The sequence below is a fragment of the Panthera pardus genome, unplaced genomic scaffold, assembly GCF_024362965.1.
Source record: "Panthera pardus isolate Hobbes unplaced genomic scaffold, ASM2436296v1 HiC_scaffold_17, whole genome shotgun sequence".
NCBI lineage: Eukaryota > Metazoa > Chordata > Mammalia > Carnivora > Felidae > Panthera > Panthera pardus.
Window position 1 is genome coordinate 46,369,843 of NW_026526732.1, and position 23,804 is coordinate 46,393,646.

A 23,804-nucleotide genomic window follows, 5' to 3' on the forward strand; every position below is an offset into this window, starting at 1 on the left:
TGACCCTTGACTAAGAAATTTAAAGGCAGAAGGTTGTGACTGAAGCTGTTTGTCTGGCAGCAGAAAAGAGATGTACGTGCACCAGGAGCAAACTCAAACTCCACTGGTATGGCGGAGGGTTGTGGACAGTATCTCTCAGGAACCTATAAAAAGTGCCACCACCCTGACCAAGAGCAAGAGTCAGCTGCTGACAGCATCAGAGACTGAGAGTGCCTACATCAGATCACACACAAAAATCTGTCAAGTAAGACCTTTCTTGTCCCTCTCCTCTTCTCCTGTCCCTTCTCTTTTCCAGACCTGAGGGAGCCCTGGGGGACCTAGTAAAGGAGATGAGAGGTAGGGCCAAGCAGAGGTTGAAGAGAAGTGTAAAGCAGAGAGGTGATAGATAAGAAGCTGATCACACACACACACACACACACACACACACACACACACACCCATCCTCATGGCAGCCTTCCAGCTTGAAACAGACCTGAGCTCCGACAGGGAGGCCAGCTTCATTTTAAATAAAGCCCAGAATATTTATCATGACACTAAATTAGACATTTAGTTTCCAAAATGAGACTATTCCTAGATTCAGAAAGTTTGCTCCTAGGTAAACACCCCAAGACAAACTATTACACACACACCCCCAAGGAGATACGTCAAGAATCCTCACTGCAGCAGAGGTTATAATGAAAATTCCAAAACCAGGAGAACAGATGTTTAATCTATACTTTCTGGTTGAAAGAAAGAATGAAGAAATTAATGAACAAATAAAATAGCTGGTTTTTAACCTCTAACATTCTGTTAGTTATTCAGTTTCAACCATAAAAACCTTCCCTAGAGTTTGGTCTTTTAACCCAACCCAGACCTCTTGTTAGAGAGCTCTGATAATTTAAATCATTTGCGCTAATCATCTGCAACAAATTCTGTCGTGAATCTTCATTATCATGATCATAAATAATAATTGTTTCCATTTGTAGATAATGGTGTAATGAAAAGTATGAATAACAACAGAAGTTCGTCACTGCCCTTTTAATTAGCTATGCTTAGATATTATTATACTTCACACTGGAAATCAGAAGTCAGTATAAGTACCCCAAGTAAAAAGGTTTGAAAGAGAAAAAACAATTATTTTGATATGTTGACTTTTTTATCCCTGAAAAGACAAAACATTCAAACAGGCCAGTTCCCACTTTCTTTTTATTTATTTATTTATTTATTTATTTATTTATTTATTTATTTTTTCAGAAAGAGAGCACACAAGTGGGGAAGAGGGGCAGGGGGAGACAGAAAGAGAGAGAGAGAGAGAGAATATCTTAAATAGGTTCCATGTTGAGTGTGGAGCCCAATTTGGGGCTCAATTCCATGACCCTGGGATTATGACCTGAGCCAAAATCAAGAGTCAGATGCTCAACCAACTGAACCCATCCAGGTGCCCGCCAGTTCCCAATTTCCAAGATAACATGAATGTATAAGTCAAGAGAGAAATAAGCAGCTGAGAGAAGCTGATGAAGAACTGCACAATGCATGTAGGATAAGAGATAATTATCTTAAGGGAATTGGGGGCAGCATCATTCACATTATGAAAGAACAACCTTCTTTAATTGTAACTATCTAGGAAAGGTATTATAGTACACATTTATAAGGGGTCTGATTCATTTTGCAAGACCACTTCTTTCTATATGTGTATGAGAAAGATGGTGTGGGACAGGGAGCTGGAAAAGCACAAGTAAGTCATCGCAAAACTCTACCAAAGCATGCAGATTTGAATCACACAATCATTGTGCTTAAAGTGTGAAAACTGTATATCACATTCAGTTCTTGGGATTGTAAAATGCTAACTTCGTCACACAAGATTGTTACCAGGAATTTTGGAGTTTGAAATTGATCACTGGGGACCAGAGGCTGCCCCCATTATAAAGTGATTAGGCAACTGCATACACTCTGACACACGAAACAGTCTTAAGAGACATTGAAGTAGACTACAAAAATAACCTTTTAGCCAAAGAATGTGAGAGACATGGCCATGGCACCTGCCCTTTCAATGACTATTCCGGGGCAGTCTGCATAAACAGTACTTAATAAGTATGCATGCATTTCAGATCTGCTATTTCCAGAACAAATAGAAGGTATGTATTATTGGACACAGAAAAGGTTTTGAACAGTGCAGGAGCAGTTAATCCAACCTGCTTTCTTCTGAATGTATTTCTCAGAGTAATATTTAGGACAGTGGGACAACATGTGACTCAACCAGTCAGAACCCAGCCACGCCCTGATGAGCACTGGTTACACACACAGTGCAGACCCAGCTCTCCAAGCTAGAACTAAACTGTAATGTTAATCAATAGCGGTTGTGCATCAGTATTAGCACAATAATTCTATGTGTCCTACCGACCTGTGATTAGTGACATTTTAAATGTCTAGGGATATGAGAAGACAAAGAATGTAAGTCAGACCATGCAGAATATCAAAGCAGGAGACTTTGAAAGAGTCCTCCCTGCCTCGTTATGATTTTTTTCAGGGTCCTCTTTGTAGTCTGTGGATGGGGATGTGGAGTGCAGGGTCTGAGAGGGAATAGGGGCGAGACTGGTCCCATGAAAGTTTTACATCATTGCACCCATGATTTGAAAAATTATCTCTGGAAACTAGACAGAGAAAAGATTACAGAAAGAACTGACCAGAGGTGGGGAAAATGCTTTGGAGGTCATTCCGACAGCATGGTTGAGAGGGAATGAAAGACTGAATTCCAGCAATGGAAAAGGGAATTAAAAGGAACAACAAGGAGATCCATATGTAGGATCATCTCATTAATGGTTTTTCAGATCTCATTTTGACTTTCTGCTTGTGTACTAAACCTGTGTTTAATACCTATAGGGTCATTGGGCTCTCGCTTGGACCACCTACTTAGATAAGGTTGCCTGAAGCACTGGGCACTAATGTGAGTTGGGTCTGCAGGTAAACTGTTTCTTTAGAACTTTCCCTACAGAAAGATTAGTAGGGGATTGGAAAACAAATTAGTTAAGGTCCTATCCCACCCTTCATTTGGGAGCAAGGCATTTACTGACGAGGGACTATCACCCTAGCCAGAATGGGAGCATCTCAGGAACAGCTCTGCAGCAATGGTGACATCTCGTGCCTTAGCCCCATAGCGAACACACGGTCCTTAATAACAAATAATAGTGATTAAATAATTTAAAATTTACCCACACTTGGGACACCTGGGTGGCTCAGCTGGTTAAATGTCCAACTCTTGATTTAAACTCCAGTCATAATCCTACAGTCAGTCGTGAGATCAAGCCCCGCATTGGGCTCCATGCTGGGTATGGAGTCTGCTTAAGATCTCTCTCTCCCTCTCCCTGATTCCCTCCCCTGCTTGCGTGCACTCTCTCTCTAAAAAAAAAAAAAAAAAAAAAAAAAAAAAAAAAAAAAAAAAAAAAAATTACCCACACTTTCCACTTAGTCTATATAACTTTATTTAAAATGCCTCTCGGGGTGCCTGGGTGGCTCACCTGGTTAAGCATCTAACTTCAGCTCAGGTCATCATCTCACGGTTTGTGAGTTTGAGCCCCATTGGGCTCTGTGCTGACAGCTTGGAGCCTGGAGCCTGTTTCAGATTCTTTGTTTCCTTCTCCCTCTCTGCCCCTCCCTCCCTCAGGCTCTGTCTCTCTCAGAAAAGAATAAAAAAAAAAAAATGCATTCCTAGTTTTAACAGTATATCCTAAGTAGTAACTAATCATAAGAAATGGAAACATAAACCATACTAATCAAAAATCAAAACCGTACTAAATAAAAAAACTAACCAGTTTTGAAGGAACAAAACTAAAAATAGTATATACAAATCAGATGAATCATGAGATTGAAAAATAATATAGTAGAGAATGGGTAAATCAAAACCACCATGGATTAATAGTAAAATCTGTAAGGGGCAAAGATTATTATTTGCTTACCTGCTGCCACCTCAGATCCTAGAACAGTGCCCAGCCCATAGGAGGCACTCAGTAAATATTTGTTGAATGTAAACTGTCCTGGTTGAAAAAAAAAGAAAGAAAAGAAAAGAAGAGAAAAGAAAAAAAGAATAGAATATAATTAGCTATGATTAACTTTTTCTTCTACCAGAAGTTGATTTGAGGTTTTGTTTTTTGTTTTTTGTTTTTTGTTTTGTAATTTGATCCAACTCGAGAACTAAAGAAAACATCTCATGCAGCTATATTTTATGACCACTGCCAAATACTGATATTTTAATCCCATAAGGAATAGGGAATAGAATGCAAATTGTTCTTTTTCTCATGAAAGAACCTCTTATTCTCTTGCTCTGTCACTCTGCGATTCTAGAGAAGCTTGACATAGAAAATCATGTGTATATGCTTGACATTTGGTTCTTTCCAGGGAAATAAACTTACTTGGCTAGTTTAGTACTCTTCAATGAACTGTTAATGAACTGTTGTTTCCCAGAAATGTTTTTCTCTAGCTCTATGTATATTTCTTCTCTGAAACACAAAGAAAAATAAAATCTTAAAAGGAAAAATAATACATTTGAATAATGGGAGAATTTTCAAGTAGTATATTCCTGAAACAATCAAATATTATCTATGACAACATGCTTTGTCAAGCAGGAATTCATTCAGTTCATTGTGTAGCACATTCTCAAGTGCTTTAGTCTTTTCTTAACTAGCCCAGTCTATTTTATTATTGAAGACTTGCATTCATTTATTCATTTAACAAATATTTATTAAGCATCTACTAAGTGTCAATTTTTCAGCTACATCCTAGGGATACAGTGATGAATAAAATAAAATCCTTACGTTTTGGAACATCATAGTCTCCTACAATTCCCTACATGAGATTTCACAAATTAAAATGTCCTTGTGTTGTGGGACTGGTGAGACAAAAGCTGTGAATGGGGAAGAAATGACATCTTTTGAAATGTTGTTATATGCCAGGTACAATTAGAAGGGTATGATCCCTAGCCACCCTTTCCAAATAGCTCCCACTCCACCCCTGCTTACTTTTTTTTCCCCCCACCCTGCTATGTGTTTCTTTATCTACTAATCCTCACTTGACATTGTTCAGTGCTCTATCCCCAGCTCTGAGAAGTAGCTGGGATTTGGTAGGTTTTTTTTTTTTTTTTAGTCATTGCATGAATGAACTTGAGGAGTAGGAGTTCTTTTACAAAGGAGACCAAGACTGATGACATAAATGATTTGCTCATGATTGTGCAACTCTTTCGTTTTAAAGCAGGGGTTTCAACCTTTGTATGAAGGCAAAGCCCACCCCTTTAAATGCATACTTCTGTACAGAGGTAGGAATCTTTTGTTAAACGTTGTTAAGTGAAAGACACATGGAGTTGCAGAGATCTTGTCTGCAAGAGCCTGACAGTCTGGTTAGGAAGAAAAGAAAGATCTGGAGATGCAACTAAAAGTGTCTGTCTGTGGAACCAGGATGAGGGTGAGCTGGGCCTGGTGCTGGGTCCTGAAGATCACTCTCCCCTGGCTGGGGTCTGTTGCCCCTGGAAGATGAGTAAACGGAATAAGTAAATTCCTTCAGCGTAGACAGCTTTCCTAAAAGCCCTTTTTCTGAGTCCCTGTTTCCCGTCAGATGCCAGAGAACAGCAGATTCTCCCCCCTTTTTGCAGAGAGAAGATGGTGGAGGGTAGAAGAAAGGCTCATTTTGAAGAACATTTGGAGAGTCTGTGGTCTTAGGAAGAAATGGATAGAGAAAAATAAATTCTAGTAACTGAGGCTGTTCCACGTAGAAAAGAGGAAAAGTCTGGGAGTGGAGTGTGGGGTGAAGAGCCATCTTCAAAATCTCTCTTCACGGAATTCAGAAGTGTGTTGAACGTCCTCACACTTACTTGGAAACCATCTGGCGTGTCCTGCCCTTGAAGGACTGTTGGTTCTTCCTGGAGGAGAGGGGTTAGATCGATTCTCTTGGCGCCAACCAGTGGAACCAAAGGGTGAAAGCCTGATGGCAACGCGTTTCTACTCGGTACGAAGAAATGCCTTTAAAACGAGCTGCAGGCAGCAGTCTCAGGAGGTGGTGAACCTGCTTCGAGAGTTTTCCAGCAGAGGCACGCCTCCCCCGGGGCCCCGCCCGGGAGGGAATCGGCCCCCCAGGGCCGTGGCACCCCAGTCCGAGGTCGCCGGCCGGGGGGCGGAGACCGGGAGCGGGTGTGCGCGTGCCAGAGGCTGCAGCTGCGCTCCGGGGTCTCCCCTGGGAGCGCCGCGGGGCGGGGCGGGCCGGGCCAGGGAGCTGAGCAGTCCTCCGCCGGCGGCTGGGAGCGCGGGAAGGGGCGCAGCATGCTCGCGGTTGGCGGGGGCCCCCTGCGCCTCGGCCTGGGGCGCATCTTCCGTTGCGCCCCGGGAGCGCACGGAGAAGCCGCGTGGCGGGCCCTCGCGCCTCCGCGGCCTCGGGGTCTGCCCCGCTACTGTAGCAGCCGTGCCCCCAGCGGCTCTGGGCCCCAAGGTCCGGGGGGAGTCCTGACTGGGAACGACCTGGGAGGGAGGGGATGCGGAGCGGCCGGCGTGGAGCCGGGGCTGGGGTGAGGGAGGGAGGTGGAGGCGTGGGTGCGCACTGAGCCACTGTGCCGTCGGTCTATCGGTCCCTCCGTCCACCCCTGTCGCTTTCGCAGCAGGGAAGGTGCACCGGGTCCCCGCCGAGTACAAGCCTTCGCAATTCGACAAGAAAATCCTGCTGTGGACCGGACGTTTCAAAACGATGGAGGACATCCCGCCTCGGATCCCGTAAGTGTGGCCTGTGCCGCGCCGCCTGGTGTCTTGCGCCTGTGAGGGGTGCGGGGCCCATCCACCTCCGGACCTGGGCTCTCCTGGGTGCGGAGGAGGCCGCGGTGGTCCACAACATCTACCCCCTTAAGGAATGTGCCTCCCCAGCCTCCCCGTAGTGAGGTTAAATGTCAAGTTCCTTGACTGGACAGTGGGCACATAAGCTTACAGGGAGATTGCTGAAGTTGAGTGAAAACCCAGAAGTGCAGTGGGCACTCGCAGCGTCGCCCAGATACCCGCTCCCAGCGAGCTCCTAGTCGCAAGGCAGCGAAGCACTTAGGCCACACGGAAGACATGGTCCGCCAGTGCGTCCCCGGGTACCTGAGGGGTCCCCATAGGGGGAGAGAAATTCTGCCGGCGGAGCAGATCCCTGCTCCACCCAAGGAAGGATCATGGCTCCCGGGAGGACTGGAGAGTCTCTGGGAGGAAGCCCCATCTATAGGACCTCCTATCTTGGGGCGGGAGACACCTGCTATACGGGGCTCTGCAGCCCACTGAGCGCCGGGTTTACTCGGGCTAGGACTCTGGGACACCAGCATCGCTGGCCTCTTCACCATCCCAAACCCAAGATAGTGGTTCGCTTAAATGATAAAACTCAAGCTGACGGTTTCACCCCAAGGGTAAAGTTAACCTGTAAAAACTGTCTCTCTACAGTTTCAGTGCATGCAAGCCCAAGTTACTTTCCAGCGTTTTCACAAGGGAGTGGATAAAAAAGGGGAGGAAGGAAGGATAAAATCAATCTATTACCTTTTAAGCTGATTTTTTTTTTTAATGGGGAGACTAGAACTGTAATATCAAATAAGGATTTCAGATGTCCTGTATATTATGTTTATATAATGTAAGCAATGCCTATTAGAATGGAAATTGGAAACTGGGCCTATATCTTGTTCTGCTCATATCGACTACACTTTTTTAAATTTAAATTTACATTTTGTTAATTGAAGTATAGTTAACACATGTTACGTAAGTTTCAGCTGTACTTGTCTACACTTTTATTACTTTTTATTTACTAGTTATCAAAAGCATCTCAAATAAATGGGAAAAAAAAAACATGTGATGCCAAGTGTTCAGTCAGTAATGAATTCTCAAACATTTTTGTCCCTTTCTTGGATCAAATTATTCAATGAGGAATAGACATGGAATTTGAAAATAACGCAGAATCTGAAAACTGTATTTAGCATTTATTCAACCACAGAGACATTTCTTAATATTATAAAAAAATATTGTTTTCCTTGAAATCTATAGACTCCAAACTACAGACTTAGCCCAAAGCCGAAATTATCCTCAGAGAAGCTAAAACACCATGCTTGATTTTTTGGAATTTTGGGTTTTAGTGCTACAACAGAGCAATCAATACTTCAGTAGTAAATAGAAACAAATAAACTGGTAACTAAAAAAAGAAAAAAAAATGTAAAGAACTTGCAGTAGTGTAAACTAATACTTGTCAAAACACAGTAGACCCAGTATTGCATTAATATAGCTCTACGTGTGAAGAGACCCATTTTACAGAAATAATTTAATTGCCCCAGGATCATAGTCAAAATACTTGTTATAAACAGGAGAATTTAACTTTGAATAAGATGCCTAAGAAAGGAATTGTAGTTTTGGGTCAGAAACATGAAAATACTTGAATATTTTTCATTTTGCTGTTATATATATATATATATATGTGTGTGTGTGTGTATATATATATATATATATATATATATATATATATATATTTCAAGGCACTGCTGTTTTAGGAGGGCTGTGCCTCCTAAACTGTTAGACTTACAATGTAAACAGCTTTCACTGTGCATGCTCTTAATGGGCATATAATTAATTAGTGAACTATAATCGTCATACCATACCCTAATGATATTTAATAACTGTGTTTTTCTTCTTTTTTCAGAGCTAAACTAATTTGGTATAGCAGATCAAAGCCAGATGGATGGGTAAAAAAGATCATATCTTTTAGGTTCCATCTGGAACAAAAGTCAGCAACAAATATAATCTAATAATGTTTTCATATGTTCACCTGTTTACAACTAGCATCTTAAAACGTACATTAATCTGTCAAAAATCTAAGGAAAAGAGTTAGATATTGGTTTTCTGTGCTCTTTAAAATGGTAGAAAAGTTAAAAAAATTTTTTTCATTTGTAAGCGAAATTGCGACCTGTCTTTCTAAATTTTGTTTTCAGTGCAACTACATTCTATTTAAACTTGACATTAGATAATAAAGAATACTGCTGAACACATTCTCAAGAATTATTCTTTAATTATGTATATCTGTAAACTTCCACTTCATATTATTCCAAATTGTTAAAGTTTATTTCAGTATAAAAAGCCCACAGGCATGATTACTTTCATAACACTGCTTTGTTAAATAGCACTGCTAAAATCTTAAACAACTTGCCTATAACTTTATTAATAAGACGACCTAATATTCAAGTAAGTATTTAAAATTTCAGAATAATAATAGGAAAAAGAAGATGGTTTATCTTTTTCTTCAACAAATCTTTGTAATTTTGATCACTTCTTTTGAAAACTTCATGCAAAAGCCACGAAGGAAACACCTTTCCTTTAATAATCATCTTCACAAAATGTGTAATAGTCTCTTTAATCAGGATAGGATGGGAGGGAGCAAGATGAGATCTGGAGGCTAGAGAGGAAGCAAAATGATGAAAATGAGTTTTAAAAAACACCTGTTTAAAATTAAAAGTGAAGCCCGCTTAATAACAGAGGGGCCGAATGAACACAAGTCATTCGAGACATGTATAAGGTTAAATTCTTACCTTTACCCTGATCTGTGGAAAAAAAAAAAAAAAAAAGGAAGTCAGGCCATAATCTCTAGTAGTTATATTTTGAGCAATTAGAAACTAAATACACTGGGGAGAGTGGGTGGATCAGTCAGTTCAGCATCTGACTCTTGATTTTGGCTCAGGTCATGATCTCATGGTTCATGGGTTAGAGCCCTACATCGGGCTCTGCACTGACAATGTGGAGCCTACTTGGGATTCTGTCTCCCTCTCTCTCTCTGCCCTTCCCTGCTCACTCTCTATCTTTCCCTCCAAATAAATAAAAATAAACGTTAAAAAAAACATTATAAAAGAAAAGAAACTAAATATACTACACTGTGGTTTCATGGTGACTAACATTAATTAAGATGAAAATGTACCTGTTAATTTGAAATTGGTAACATAATGGGCTAGCATTTGGATGTCTTCCACATCTGCAGTTTGCATTCAGAGACATCTTTGGAACATTTACATAACAAATGATCGTCTATCATGTCAGTCAGAAAATAATATTATTTCAATATGATTAACAGAATGCACATCTTGGTTTAGGCCAGAAATGATAGATGCTGCAAGAAACAAAGCTCGGGTGAAAGCTTGTTACATAATGATTGGACTCACAATTATCGCCTGTTTTGCAGTGATAGCATCAGCCAAAAGGGTGAGTATCTCTTTAAAATAAAGCTGGACTAGTGAATTTTAAGCAATATTATGAGCTTTGTTCTCAGTTTGGGGATTATTGCTGTGCTTTTAATGTAAGCACGATTGCATCTTAGACACCTTGAGCTGCCCATATATATCTATTCTACAGGAAACAAATTTTTTGAGTCCACAAATGCAAAATACATGGGTAGGAGGAACAAAAGCTAATTTCCAATTAAAAGATGAAAACAAAAACAGGACAGTTAATAGCCTGGTTAAAATCTGCACAAGAAGTTTGCTGCATGAAAGTTTCCAGACTAGATCATTCCTTAAGTCATGAACTCAATCATAGTTATCGCATAAAATCTTGAAATGGAAATGCAAACGTTGGAAGTGTTCAAGGCCGGCTTGTCAGTATCCTGTATGTGAGCCCTCTCTTTGCCGTCTTCAGTATGTGGTTTCTAGAGAGAAATTAAGAGCTGACTGCTCTCTAATTTTGTTTCTTGCTTCCCCAAATCCATCTGCTGGGCACTTTTTACCATGAAGAGCAGCCCCCCAATACTGGGAGACAACTAACACATCCCCATGAGTCTTCTCTTCTCCAGTCTTAATTTCTCTATTTTGAGCTCTCTGAACACACTCCAGTTTATCAGAGTCGCTCTTCACTGGGCATTTGCAACTGAATGCACTAGAGCATGACTGCAACTTCTTTGATCATGAACCATGTTCTAATAGTGCCGCCAGAGTTGGAACTAGATTTTGACAACTTCGTCACACGGAAGAGTTTGCTTGGATCTATACTTCTTCACTCTCTGGGAGTGTGTAGCCAATTACCATTGTGCCTATTCCTGTGATTCTGCCTATCATTACTTTTCAGGTTTTTGAGACTATCGGAGCCCAGTAATTCACATAGGGCCTGAGGACTGTTAGCTTACTGATGTTATATACATACCCTTTCATTTCTATTAGCTTGGCAGAGAACTTGTGCTTTGAAATTATTCTCATCAAATGGCAAATTTCTTAAATATTTCTTAAGTATTCAAACACGGAAATGAAGAAATTTGGTCATCTCTTCTTTATAACCTACTCTAGATAAAATGACTGTCACCAAGTTGATGATTCTCTAGCTCCTTAATGACAGACTGGAGGCTGATACTGTCTGGACCCTCCTTGTTTCATAACGTCTTCTCTTTGTTATGCCCCATCTACAGTAGTTCGTTTCTATTTTTTTAATATACCAAGCCCTTTCTCTTCACTAGGCTTTCCTTCCTTCCCCTGGCCTTGCCATAGCTAGCTTATTCTCATTCTCATCAGAGACCTTCTGTGACCACCCCCTCCAAAATGGCCTTGCCCAGGTGCTCACTATTTTGTCATCTTTCTAGCTGTTCATGAATAAGCCATTATACATCAGCAATCTTATTGACTCCACTTTAAAATATAGCTACCGGGGGCGCTCAGTTGGTTAAGCGTCCAACTTCAGCTCAGGTCATGATCTCATGGTTCATGAGTTCCAGCTCTGCATCGGGCTGTGTGCTGATAGCTCAGAGACTGGAGCCTGCTTTGGAGTCTGTGTCTCCCTCTCTCTCTGCCCCTCTTCAGCTCATGCCCTGTCTCTTTCTCTCTCAAAAATAAACATTAAAAAAATTAAAAATAAAATATACCTGCCATTGGACCACTCCTCACCATCTATCCTGATATCACCCTGATCTGATTAAATAACTAATGCATATATCTTAAATGAGATTGTGATAGTTGGAGGTGAAGAAAAGGTTAGCAATTTGAAATAATATTTGTGGGAATAGGAAGGATAGAACTTTGTGGTAAATTTGATATGGGAAAAGACAAGAAAGGGAAGAAAGAAGTCAAAAAGCCTGGGTTTTTGACTTAAGCAACTAGATGGATGGTGCCGCTGGAGATGGGTGATGGCTGGGGAAAGAACTGGTAGGCACAAGAGGCAAAATACACCAAGTCGTGTACTTTGGGTATATTAAATGTAAGGTGCAAATTAGGCATTCATCAATATCTATTATTTTTTTTTATTATTCTGCTAAGGACTTCGTGTGCTCTTCAGGCTGAGGACCTATAGCTGGCCTCAATTCTGAAAAAGTCTAAGCTGTTATAACTTCAAATACAGACCCTTCACCCATTCTGTCTATTCTCTCTACCTATCATGAATGTGTGTTGGAACTTCTAATTCTATTTTCCAAGTCTCTTAACCGTCTTTTCTACTTTTTTGTTATCTGTGTCTCTGTACTGCACTTAGATTATTTTCTCAGATCCATTTTCTAGCTAGAGTTCTTGCCTCCTAATTATGATGCTGATCAGCTTTTCTTTTCACAGGTGATCCCCGCCCCCCCCCCCCCCCCACCTCCGCCACTGCCCCAGATAAATGCTTAGTTTCCTTGCTAGTTCCTTGGGCTAGTGAGAGGAATTTTAGTCACTTCATTGGTGTACCTGATACTTCCAACTCCAGATCCAAACTCTAGACTCACCTGTTGGTGTAGAGATTAAACTTCCAGCTCACAGTTGTTAAAACCAATATTTTTCCCTAATGTCCCCTTCCTGAAACCATTCCTTCCCATCCTGGCTTCAATCCTTCTTATTTCCCACCAGTTCATGCCTTTTTAGTTTTTTCCATTCCTGGTACCTGAGGATTTACCTTTATTGATTTTTGAGTGTAAGCATTTGAAAGTATTTTTGTTATTTTTTGCCCCAAAATATGTCTTTGTGTGCCAAGAGAGGGTCAGGGCAGGTTTCTGACATCAGCTGTCCTGTTGAGTAGAAGTCCAGCAACTTAAATAATTTTTTTTTCTATACCAGAGGATCATTTTTCTTGGATACTATTTGTGACAGACGTTGTAAGTCACTCTTCTCCTTTTCACAGAGTAGTATCTCCTGTGTATGTCTATCTAAAACACAAATTTTTCCAGAGAGTCACATTGCTTTGTTATTTATTTATTTATTTATTTATTTATTTAATTTTTCTTGTTGTTGTGTATTTTTTAGGCTGCAGAACGACACGAGTCCTTAACAAGTTGGAATCTGGCAAAGAAAGCTAAGTGGCGTAAAGAAGCTGCATTGGCTGAACAGGCTAAGGCTAAATGAAACTCGAAGTAACAAAGTGTTAATCAGAATATCATTGCTATTATCAAAAACAATAAAACATAGATAAAACAGAATATTTAAGAAGATAATTGCCATGGTTTTATTTGGTGCAAAGAAGCACAAAGTCTTTTTTATTTTTACTCTTTAGGAAAATTTGTATTGAAGTATAACTATATTCAGAAAAGTGCACAAAAGTGTATACAGTCTGATATATATTTACATAATGGACACACCTGCATAATCACTGCCCAGGTCAGGATGCAGAACACAAGTAGTACCCCAGAAACCTCCTTTCTGCCCCCCTGTCAGTCATTACCCTCCCAAGGTAACCATTGTTGTGAGTTTTATCACCATAGATTAGTTTTGCTTGGTTTTGAACTTTATATAAGTAGAATTACACAATATGCACTTGTGAAGGTGGATCCTGATATTCAACATTATGTTGTGAGATCAATCCAAAAATTTTGTGTACCATGAGTTTATTCATTTTCATTTTGTTATAGTTTTCCATTGTATGAATATGCCATAGTTTATCTGGATATTTGGTCCAGTCTTTGGCCATCATAGATAAGCCTAAACTGAGCACTCTGTGTATGTTGCTCACTAAGGGTTCTTTGGAAATCTAAGCGAATTTTCAACCAAAGTTCCACTCTATTTGGTAATTGGATAATACCTCTGGTTAATCTTTTCACATTATTCCTCGCAATTAGATAAAATAAGTTTGAAAAGTTTTATAAACTAAGAACTATTAATTTCAAAATCTATTCTAAAATGACAAAAATACCAAAACAGTAATTGTATAAGTAAGTTAAAGAGACAAAGACATTAAAGAAGAAAATTGCATGTCAATCAATGGCCTTCAAAGTTGTTTGAGTAAGCTCTAAAACAACTTTAAAATTATATATCTCCTCACATAATTTTCATTTGGAATCTATAATTTTTAGTCATAAACTTAGGTAGTTGAAACAGTATAATTTCATTTACTGCATATTATGTCTGTGTGTGTGTGTGTGTGTGTGTGTGTGTGTGTGTACGTACTTACATACATACATACACACACACACAGAGGGAGAGAGAGAGATTTATTTAAAGGATTGGCTTACAGGTTTGTGGCACTAGCAAAGCAGAAATTTGTAGAGCAGACCAACAGGCTGGGAGCTCTCTGGCAGGAACTGAGGCTATAGTCCAAAAGTAGTTTTTTCTTCCTCAGGAGACTTCAGTTATGCTCTGCGGTTCTTTCAACTGATTGGATGAGGCCCAGTCAGACTACTGAAGATATCTTCTTTACTTAAAGTCAACTGGCTATAGATGTTAACCCCCTCTCCAGAATACCTTCGCGGCAACATTTAGATGAGTGTTTAATTAGATAATTAGATACTTTAACCTACTCAAACTGACACATAAAACCAACTATCACAGTGCCTCCAAGAGAGGAGAAGAGAAAATGAGAGACAGGAGAGAAACTTATGTATTATCTTTAGATCTAAATGAAAAGTAGGAAAAAAAGTCCTTAAAGAATATCTGACCAAGGGGCACCTGGGTGGCTCAGGCAGTTAAGTGTCCAACTCTTGATTTTGGCTCAAGTCATGATCTCTCCATTTCGTGAGTTCAGACCCTGCATTGGGCTCTGTGCTGGCAGCATGGAGCCTGCTTGGGAATCTCTCTCTCTCTCTCTCTCTCTCTCTCTCTCAATCTCTCTATCTCTCTCTCTGCACCTCCCCCACATGTGCCGTCTTTGCCCCTCTCAAAATAAATAAAACTTAAAAAAAAAAAAAACCTAACCAAAAGTTTATCATATGTATTTGGGGTCAGAATTTAGGCCATCTGTGTTATGCCCACCCACCAATAAACCCATACCAAATATTTGGCTAAAATAGCACACAACAGAAGCTTTTGAGGTGATAAAAGTGTTCTAAAACCGATTGTAGTAATGCACAACTGTGTAAATTTATGAAAACGCAACGTTACACTTAAATGGGTGAATTTTACGGTAGAGAAATTATACCACAATAAAGCTGCTTTTAAGAAAAGTGACTTGAACAACATCCTATGTTTCCAAGGTAGTGAGAGAGGAAGTCCTCACAAAGGAAATACGACAATATCTAGCAACATTGCATATATGTTTATTGAACTAGAAATTTACAGTGTTATTCATTGCCACACTCTTTACAGTGCCAAAGACTGAAAACAATTTAAATGTCTAAGGGGTTAATTGAACAAATAATGGTATGTCCACACAATGGAGTACTATGCTGGTACAGTAGAGCATGAAGAGCTCTGTATTCTGCTATGTCATGAGCTACAGAATATACTTGAGTGAAAAAAGTGCATTAGAGAAAAGCATGTGTGCTATGCTATTGTTTAATAAAGGGAGGAAATATGTAAATGTATTTTTACATTAAAAGATGGAAGGATTGGGGTGCCTGGGTAGCTCAGTCAGTTAAGCATCCAACTCTTGATTTCAGCTCAGGTCATGATCTCATGGTTGTGGGATCAAGCCCCACGTCAGGGTCTGTGCTGATAGCGTGAAGCCTGTTTGGGAGTCTTTCTCTCCTTCTCTCTCTGCCCCTCTCCCACTGCATGCACTTTCTCCCTTTCTCTCTCTCAAAATGAATAAACATTAAAAAAATGGAAAGGTAAACTGAAAAAAATATTTTTAATGTGACTTATAGGACAAGGAAGGAAATATGTTGGAGAGGACAGTGATAGAAGCTAAACTTTTCTGAATATATCTTGTTTTATATATTTTACTTTAGACAGTATGGATGTCTCACATAATGATAAAAACATTACGTTCTTTAAAAAAGGCAATCAACTTTTAAAAGCAAAATCAAATGAATAAACTTGTGTATCAAGTTGGCACATGGAGAGTAAATATTTCAAGTGTTTTTTAAAAATCTCTAGTAGGATATATTTGACCTTTAAAAAGAAGTCTCCTCCTTCACCCAAAAACCAAACCCCTGTTTTCAGTTAGCATATTATTAACAATAATATTGATATTGGTAAGAAAACTTCATATACATTGATTAAGCATAAGTAATTAAAAAATACATTTTTTCCTAGCTCTGTACATTGAAAAGGCCTAGTTAGCGATGGGCAACCAAGTAGTTGTATGCTCCTAGCACACAGATCTTGATTTCCAAATATCATTTCATACTAACAGAAACGAGGCCTCCTTAGGGAAATGGCTGATCCCAGATGTGGTACAGGAAATATATAAGATGATCCTGGGATATCTGGCCATATCAGAAAATGAATAAGTGAGCTAAGAGGCTATGTCCGAAGGACAAGAATGTGGAAAGCAGTCTCCAGTGGAGGGTCTAAGCTTCGAGAAGGAATGGATGAAAAAGAAAAAAATGTAAAAATACTTAAAGTAAAAATTGACGCTATATCCTAAAAATATCTAACTTATGGCTCAGAAAAAAAAAAACTACCTTATAAATTGTAGAGGAGTAGGGTTCTTGCATTGATTGAGAGGAATGCAAAACTATTTAGATTTTTGTTAAGTTAAATATATATGTTAAGATTCCTAGGGTAACAGGAAAATACGAACTCTCAAACAGGTAGAGATTTTTTTAAAAAATAGATGAATGAAATTAATCAAAAGGTAAAAAGGGGGGAGAAAAGAGAAAAGGGGAAAGAAAAAAAAGGGGAAACAGAACAAAATAACATGGTCAAAATGAATCCAGATATGTCAGTAGTCAGAATAAAGAAAAGAAACTCTGGTAAGAGAAGACAAAGATATGCAGAATGTATTGAAAGCAGTAATATACTGTATACAAAGTACACAACTAAAATAACAGAATATGTATAGACCATTATGAGGACTAAGATATATAGAATACAAAGATGGGGATTTTGTCAGTGGAGAAATGAAAACAAATGGACATCTAGCTTCAATACTTTAACTTTGCCAAACGTGGTTGATTGGTCAATAGAGAATGAAACCAAACTATCAACCAGATATTCTACCATTTAAGGCAAAATTGCTGACAGCCCATTGGTTGTGCTGTGAAAATGTCTGAAGGGAAACTGCTTTCACCAAAGATGTTTACAGTGAAGTTACCTAGAACGGGGATTGAGAACAGGGTTTTTTCTGTTGTTTTCTGCTTGGTTTTAGTTACATCATTTTATTAACCAACCTGTTCACTGTCATCTATTTTTCTTTTTAACATTAGTAAATCCTAGACCAAAGGTTTTGTACTCTTTTATTCTATCTACTGGCTGCCTTTTTGGATAGTGGCCATTCTCTAGTGCGCTGGTATAGATTTCACCACGAAAAGCTGTGATTGAACCTTCAATCTGATCACATTTTCATCTAGGCATAATAGGGCTTCTGTGTCTTCAGCCTTCAGCAATAAGGTCCATTGTTCCCACAACAACTGAAAAATAAAATATTTTCAGCTAAGTTTCAACTAGTTTGTTTTATTCAAATTCAGTTATCACATAATCTGAAACTAACATTTTGTAATAACTATTCTGTTCTTTTGGCACATAAATTTACAAATTCTCATTTGAACTTGAAAAATATTATACCAATTATAAATTTGTATGCACAAAGTAATGCAGCATCTAAATACATAAAAAATTACCAGAACTATAAGGAAAAAGTGGACAAACCCACCATTATCTTGGGAAATTTACATATCTTTCTTAGAAATTGACAAATTTCACTGACTCGTAAATATATTAAAAATGTGAATCAATTAATAATATACATTCTTTTCTAGCATGCATGAAACATTCACTAAAACAGCATATAATAAAACATAAAGCACATTTCATCAACTGTTAAACTATAAGAGTAATCCTATCCCAACTTAGAAATTAATGGCATAATGTTTTTGTTTACTTATTTGTTCATTTATTGTCACAATTTTTTTTAAAGTTTGAGGATTTTAAAACATTTCTAAATGATTCACAGATCAAAGAATAAATCATAGTAGAAGTTTAAAAATGCTTAGAATTGAATAATAAGAAAAAGCTATATATCAGAACTGTGGAATGCAGCTGAAGTGGTAATTCAAAATAAATTAATAGCCTCAATATGCATTTCTTAGGAATGAAAGGTTTATAACAAATGTGTTAAACATCCCTAAGAAATTAGAAACAGAAATATAGAATACACCCAAAGGGAATAAAAGATTGGAAATTATAAAACAGCAGAAACTAATGAAGTAAATTAAAACATAGAATATAGAGGGTTGATGTAACTGAATTTGGCAGAGTCGTCAAGATAAGAGATGAAAGGTACAAGAAAACAGTTTAGAAATGATAACAGGGATTAAAGCCAGAGATTTTAAAAAGAACATTATGAATTGGTATGCCATCTTCTGATCTGGCCAAAATGGAGTAATAGGAACAAGATATACTCTCCTGCCTGAAACAACTGAAAAATTGCACAAAAACATGAAACAACAGTTTCCAGACATTGGACATCAGGCAATGAAAGGCAGTAATCCATGAAAAAGAGAAAATAAGTTAGTTGGGCTCTGTAATTGTTCCACTTTACTGCCTAGAGAGTTTCAAGACTGCAGGGTGTGGACAGGAAACCTAGGTGGAGCCTAGAATTTTCTCAGAGTTGAAGAGAAGGGTCAGGAAGCCAGGGAAGATAAGACAATTAGATTTCACAGGGCAGGGAACCAAAATGATAAAGCTGTGCAGAGAGCTCTAGACACCTGAGCTGAGTGACCACTACCCATGGTCATGAAAAGAACGAGTTGAAAGAATAAGGAGAAACAATTTTTGTTTGGAGCTTACACATGGCCAAGAATGGTTTGAGTTCCACTGGCCCAACTAAAAACTCTTATATTTGGCAGACTAGCAGAGTACTCAGAATGATATTGCCTCAGGAATAAAATAAAGGCTGTTCTGTGCCTGCCTTACAAAGTTTAAAAGCAAGACTAAAGGATCAAAGTGTCTTCAAGTAACTTCATTGCGTCCAATAACAAAGCTTAAGAATATATGCAGGAAATCCTTATCTAATAGCCAAAAAAGTAAAATTCACAATGCCTGGTTTCCAGCACAAAATTACCAGACATGAAAAGAATGCACGCAAATGGAAAATATAAACCATAATGAAGAAAAAGAAGAAAAACAAAAACAGAGCACATTAGAATTAGCAGATAAGTACAACGTATCAGCTACAATCATACCCGCTGTGTTCAACACAGTACAGAAAAGCTTGAGCATAAGAAGAAATATGGGAGATATGAAACAGACCCAAGTAGAACTGTTAAAGAGGAAATATACAAAGTCTGACATGAAAAATACACTAATGGAATTAAGAGCAAATTAGATACAACAGAAGACAAGATTAGTGGCTTCAAAGACAAAGCAATGAAAACTATCCAAAATGAAACACAGAGAGAGAGAGACATGAACAAAGCATCAGTATTAGAGGTATGACTATTTTGAGCAGCCTAATACAAATGGAATTGGAATTGAGAAAATATTGGAAGAAATGAGTTGAAATGTTTCCAAACTTGATGCAAACTATAAACTCAAAAACCCAAGAAGCTCAGCTAACTGCAAGAACAAGAAACATGAAAAAAGGCAAACCAAAACACATCATAATCAAATTGCTTAAAATCAGTGATGAAGAAAAAAATGTTAAAGCAGTCAAAGAAAAAGTTAACATTACTTACAAAGGAACAAAGATAAGAATGACAGCAAAATTCTTATCAGGTAAAGGCAAGTCAGAAGACACTGGAGCAACATCTTAAAGGGAAAAAAATGTTTTTAAAATTCTACATCCAACAAAAATCTTTCAAAAATGAAGATGAAGTAAGGACTTACTCAGGCATACAAAAGCTGATGTATTCACCACTAGCAAACTTATAATATAAAAATGTTAAAGTCCTTCATGTGGAAGGAAAATGATACCAGATAGAAATCTACATCTATACAAAGAATTGAAGAGCACTAGGAATGGTAACTAGGCAGGCAAATATAAAAAACTTCATACATTTTTAAACCTCAAGAATAGTTGACTAAAGGGGTGCCTGGGTGGCTCAGTCAGTTCAGCGTCTGACTTCGGCTAGATCATGATCTCACAGCTCTGTGAGTTCGAGCCCCGCATTGGGCTCTGTGCTGATGGCTCGGAGCCTGGAGCCTGCTTCGGATTCTGTCTCCCTCTCTCGGCCCCTAACCCACTCACATTCTGTCTCTGTCTCTCTCAAAAAGAAATAAACATTAAAAAAAAAATTTAAGAATAGTTGACTAAAGCAAAAATTTATGGCTAAACAATAAATGTATTAGGGAGTTTATGACATATAGAGAAGAAAAATGTATGACAACAGGACAGAGGCAGAGAAGGAGACAAGGGAAGTATACTGTACTCAAGCTGCTTATACCAGTGTTGTCAAACAGAAAAATAACACCACATAGGAAATTTATAATTTTCTAATAGCCATGTTAAAAAGTAAAAATAATCAGTAAAATGAATTTTAATGGAATTTAACTCAGTATGTTCAAAATAGTATTTTAGCAAGTAACCATAATATAAAAATAATAAGATATTTTATATTACTTTTTCCTTTTTAAATCTTTGAGACCCAACATGGATTTTACATCTCAGTTCAAAGACTAAATTTTGATTGGAAATAGTTAGTCTATATTTACACTTCATAAAATGTATAGTCAAAACAAAAATTCCCATACCTAAGTTGTGCCAAATATACTTAGGTTTTCTAATAACCAAGTAATCAGTTTTTATTTTTAACTTTATTAAAATAAAATAACATTAAAAATTCAATTTCTCAGTGGTACTACCACATCTCAAGTGCTCAAAAGTACAGTGTTATATGTTATATGCTTCTGTATTACTTGAAAGTAGCCAGAGTGAAAAATGGCTATTTTAAATCCTTTATAAAGCAACCAATAAAAAATGAAAAATAAATATTAAAGAGTTACAGCTAATAAGTCAACAAAGGAGATGAATTGGAAAACTAAAAAATACCTAGCTAATCCAAAACTGTGTAGAAAAAGCAAAAGCAGACCAGAAAAAAAAAAAAAAAGGGACAAAAAGCAAATAGTTAGGTCTAAATTAAATCAATAATCATGATAATTGTTAATGATTTATAAACACTCCAATGAAAATGCAGAGATTCTCAGAATAAAAAAGCAAAATCCTTATCTTGGATTGGTAGATAAGTACAAGAAACCCACTTTATAAAGGAGGAAATTGATTAAAAGTAAAAAGATGGAAAAGATATACTATGCTAAAACAAAAGTAAGTAAGAGTGGCTATATTAACATCAAAGTAGATTTAAGAGTGAAGAATATTACCAAACATAGAGGGTTATTGGATAAAGGGGACAATTCATGATAACCAAAATGTGGAAATAACCCAAATGTCCATCAACCAATGAATGGATAAATAAAATGTGTTATATCCATACAGTGGAATATTATTCAGTAATAAAAAAGGAACGAAATATCAATATATGCTACAACATGGACTAAACACTGAAAAAATTTATGCTAAGTGAAAGAAGTGAGTCACAAAATAAAATGTTCTACAATTGATTATGGTGATAGTTACACATCTGTATGAATATAGAAACCACTGAATTGTATACTCTAAGTGGATACATTGTATGGTATGTAGGTGAAGATCTCAAATAAAACTTTTTTTTTTTTTTAAGAAAATAGCATGTCCTTGATACCTGAACAGGAAAAATTTTTAGGTGAACATTACATCAAGATTTTATTGTCTTCATAATATAGCAAAATATGAAGCTTAGAACTAGATCGCTCGGTCCTTTCTCTTCTCATCTCCTCTCAGTTCAAAATGTTTGCATCTCTTAACAGCCAGCATTCTCTTAGATCTGCAGTTGGGCTAAACACATTCAAGCCTCAGCACAATCTTCTTTGTAGTTTCATAATTTTTCCAGAAAATTGGCTTAGTCTACCTACCATAGCCACTCTGCTTCCCGTCATAACACTGCTTTCCCTGGGCACAAAGAGAATCTTTGCCTTTCTTGTACTGTGTCACTTGTGTGTTTTAGGAATGTTCACATGGTTGCCAGAGTGCTGTCAGCACCTAAAACTGAACAGGGACAATTTAATGTAAAGAGACTAGTAATGAGGCATTGGCTACTCCTGGTAAAGAGAAGTCTGATAAATAACAGGATATGTAGGGAACAGCCACTATGTCTGAGGCAAAGTCAGTATCCAAGGAAGTAATCAATTTGGAATAGGTCTCCCTCCAGCAAGGCTAAGATTTGGACCTCATTGGTATGTAGCATTACTGGATGGCAGAAAAGTTCTTTGGGTGTCTCAGGCTGAGGCTGGCAAGCAGAAAACTGTCCACTGAGGTGCCAACAAAACTAACCAGTAAGTTGCTCTCAAGGGGTGCTGGAGGAACTCCCTAGAAAGTTGCTTCCAAGGGCTACTTCATTTCACTGAGAAGTTGCCCACTGGGATGCCTGCAAGGCTCCCTGCAAGCCTGCTGGGGCACCAGTGAAACTAGCTGGGATACCCCCTACTGGGAGCCTGTGCAACTTGCTAGAAAACGAGGTGGGTCACTGGGGTAAGTCTCCAGTGGGCTGCCTGTGAGAGTGCCACTGAACTGGTTGGGAAGCGGACTAGAGGTGCCAATGAAACTCACCACGAAGCTGCCTGCAGAAGTAGCACTGACACTAGGCTGGAGGTGAGCCGCTGGAGTCTTCTGCACAGTGGCTGAGCATCATAGGAACAAAAGCTAGGAAAAGCAAACTAGGAATAGGTCATGAAACTTTTTCCTCCTTCAGTGTCCCTCCATGGCCTTCTACCGACAAAGGAGAAATGTTTATGAGGTCCTGGACCAATATCAAAAAGTAGGTTGGGGAAGGGTGCTTTTGGAGCTTAAAAGCAATAAAATGATAACTGACACATTGGATACATCTTAAAATAGGTTCAATACTGGAAAGTCTATTTTTCAACATATTAACAGTGGAAAGCCATAGGTTTATTCACGATGCAGAGAAAAATTGGATGAATTTCAACTCCATTCAGGTTAAAAACAGAATAAAATAAAAACCTTACATTAGGGAAAAAAGAGTACATTTTAAATCTGATAGAAGTTATCTACAAAAAACATACAGTCAGTTATCATTATTCATGGTAGTTATTGTATAAAGTTGCTGCAAACACTGAATTAGCAAGTATTGAATCATTACTCCTAGGGGAAATACAGGGTTAGGTTCCTGTGAACCTCTGGTAATATGTTTGTCAACCAAACAATACATACCCTGTTCTATAGGTGTTTCTCTTTAAAGACTATATATATGATTCATTAACATTGAACTCACAGCCTACAGAATTGTAACTCATGCCTCAACAAAGCGTAACTAACAAATGTGTTTTCTGTTAAGACACATCACTCACAAGGGGCTACTGGGTGGCTCAGTTGGTTAAGCATCTGACTTCTGCTCAGGTCATGATCTCACTTGTGAGTCCCACTTGGGGGAGCTCGAGACCTGCATCAGGTGAGTTCGTGAGCTCCAGCCCTGCTTTGGGGTGAGTCCCACTT

At 38.3% G+C, this 23,804-nt stretch overlaps 1 protein-coding gene and 1 long non-coding RNA gene across 2 annotated transcripts; one reads left to right on the forward strand and one right to left on the reverse strand.

Annotated features, from left to right (window-relative positions):
- Nucleotides 1-5,991: 5,991 nt before the first annotated feature.
- FAM162B (family with sequence similarity 162 member B) lies at nt 5,992-13,362 on the forward strand. Its single transcript, XM_019418176.2, has 4 exons — nt 5,992-6,447; nt 6,617-6,725; nt 10,094-10,202; nt 13,190-13,362. Exons 1-4 carry the CDS (start codon nt 6,282-6,284, stop codon nt 13,286-13,288), a joined length of 483 nt encoding a protein of 160 aa, XP_019273721.1. The 5' UTR covers nt 5,992-6,281; the 3' UTR covers nt 13,289-13,362.
- Nucleotides 13,363-15,494: 2,132 nt separating this feature from the next.
- Nucleotides 15,495-23,490, reverse strand: LOC109248457 (uncharacterized). Its single transcript, XR_002072065.2, has 3 exons — nt 22,902-23,490; nt 22,208-22,340; nt 15,495-17,670 (listed from the first exon to the last, which is right to left on the reverse strand). It is a non-coding gene; the product is annotated as an uncharacterized LOC109248457 (long non-coding RNA).
- Nucleotides 23,491-23,804: the final 314 nt, after the last annotated feature.

Coding starts and splice junctions, on each gene's coding strand:
- FAM162B (XM_019418176.2), top strand. CDS start 6,282: ATGCTCGCGGTTGGCGGGGGCCCCCTGCGCCTCGGCCTGGGGCGCATC. Junction 6,448..6,616: donor CAGCGGCTCTGGGCCCCAAG/GTCCGGGGGGAG, acceptor CTTTCGCAGCAG/GGAAGGTGCACCGGGTCCCC. Junction 6,726..10,093: donor GACATCCCGCCTCGGATCCC/GTAAGTGTGGCC, acceptor ATCTTGGTTTAG/GCCAGAAATGATAGATGCTG.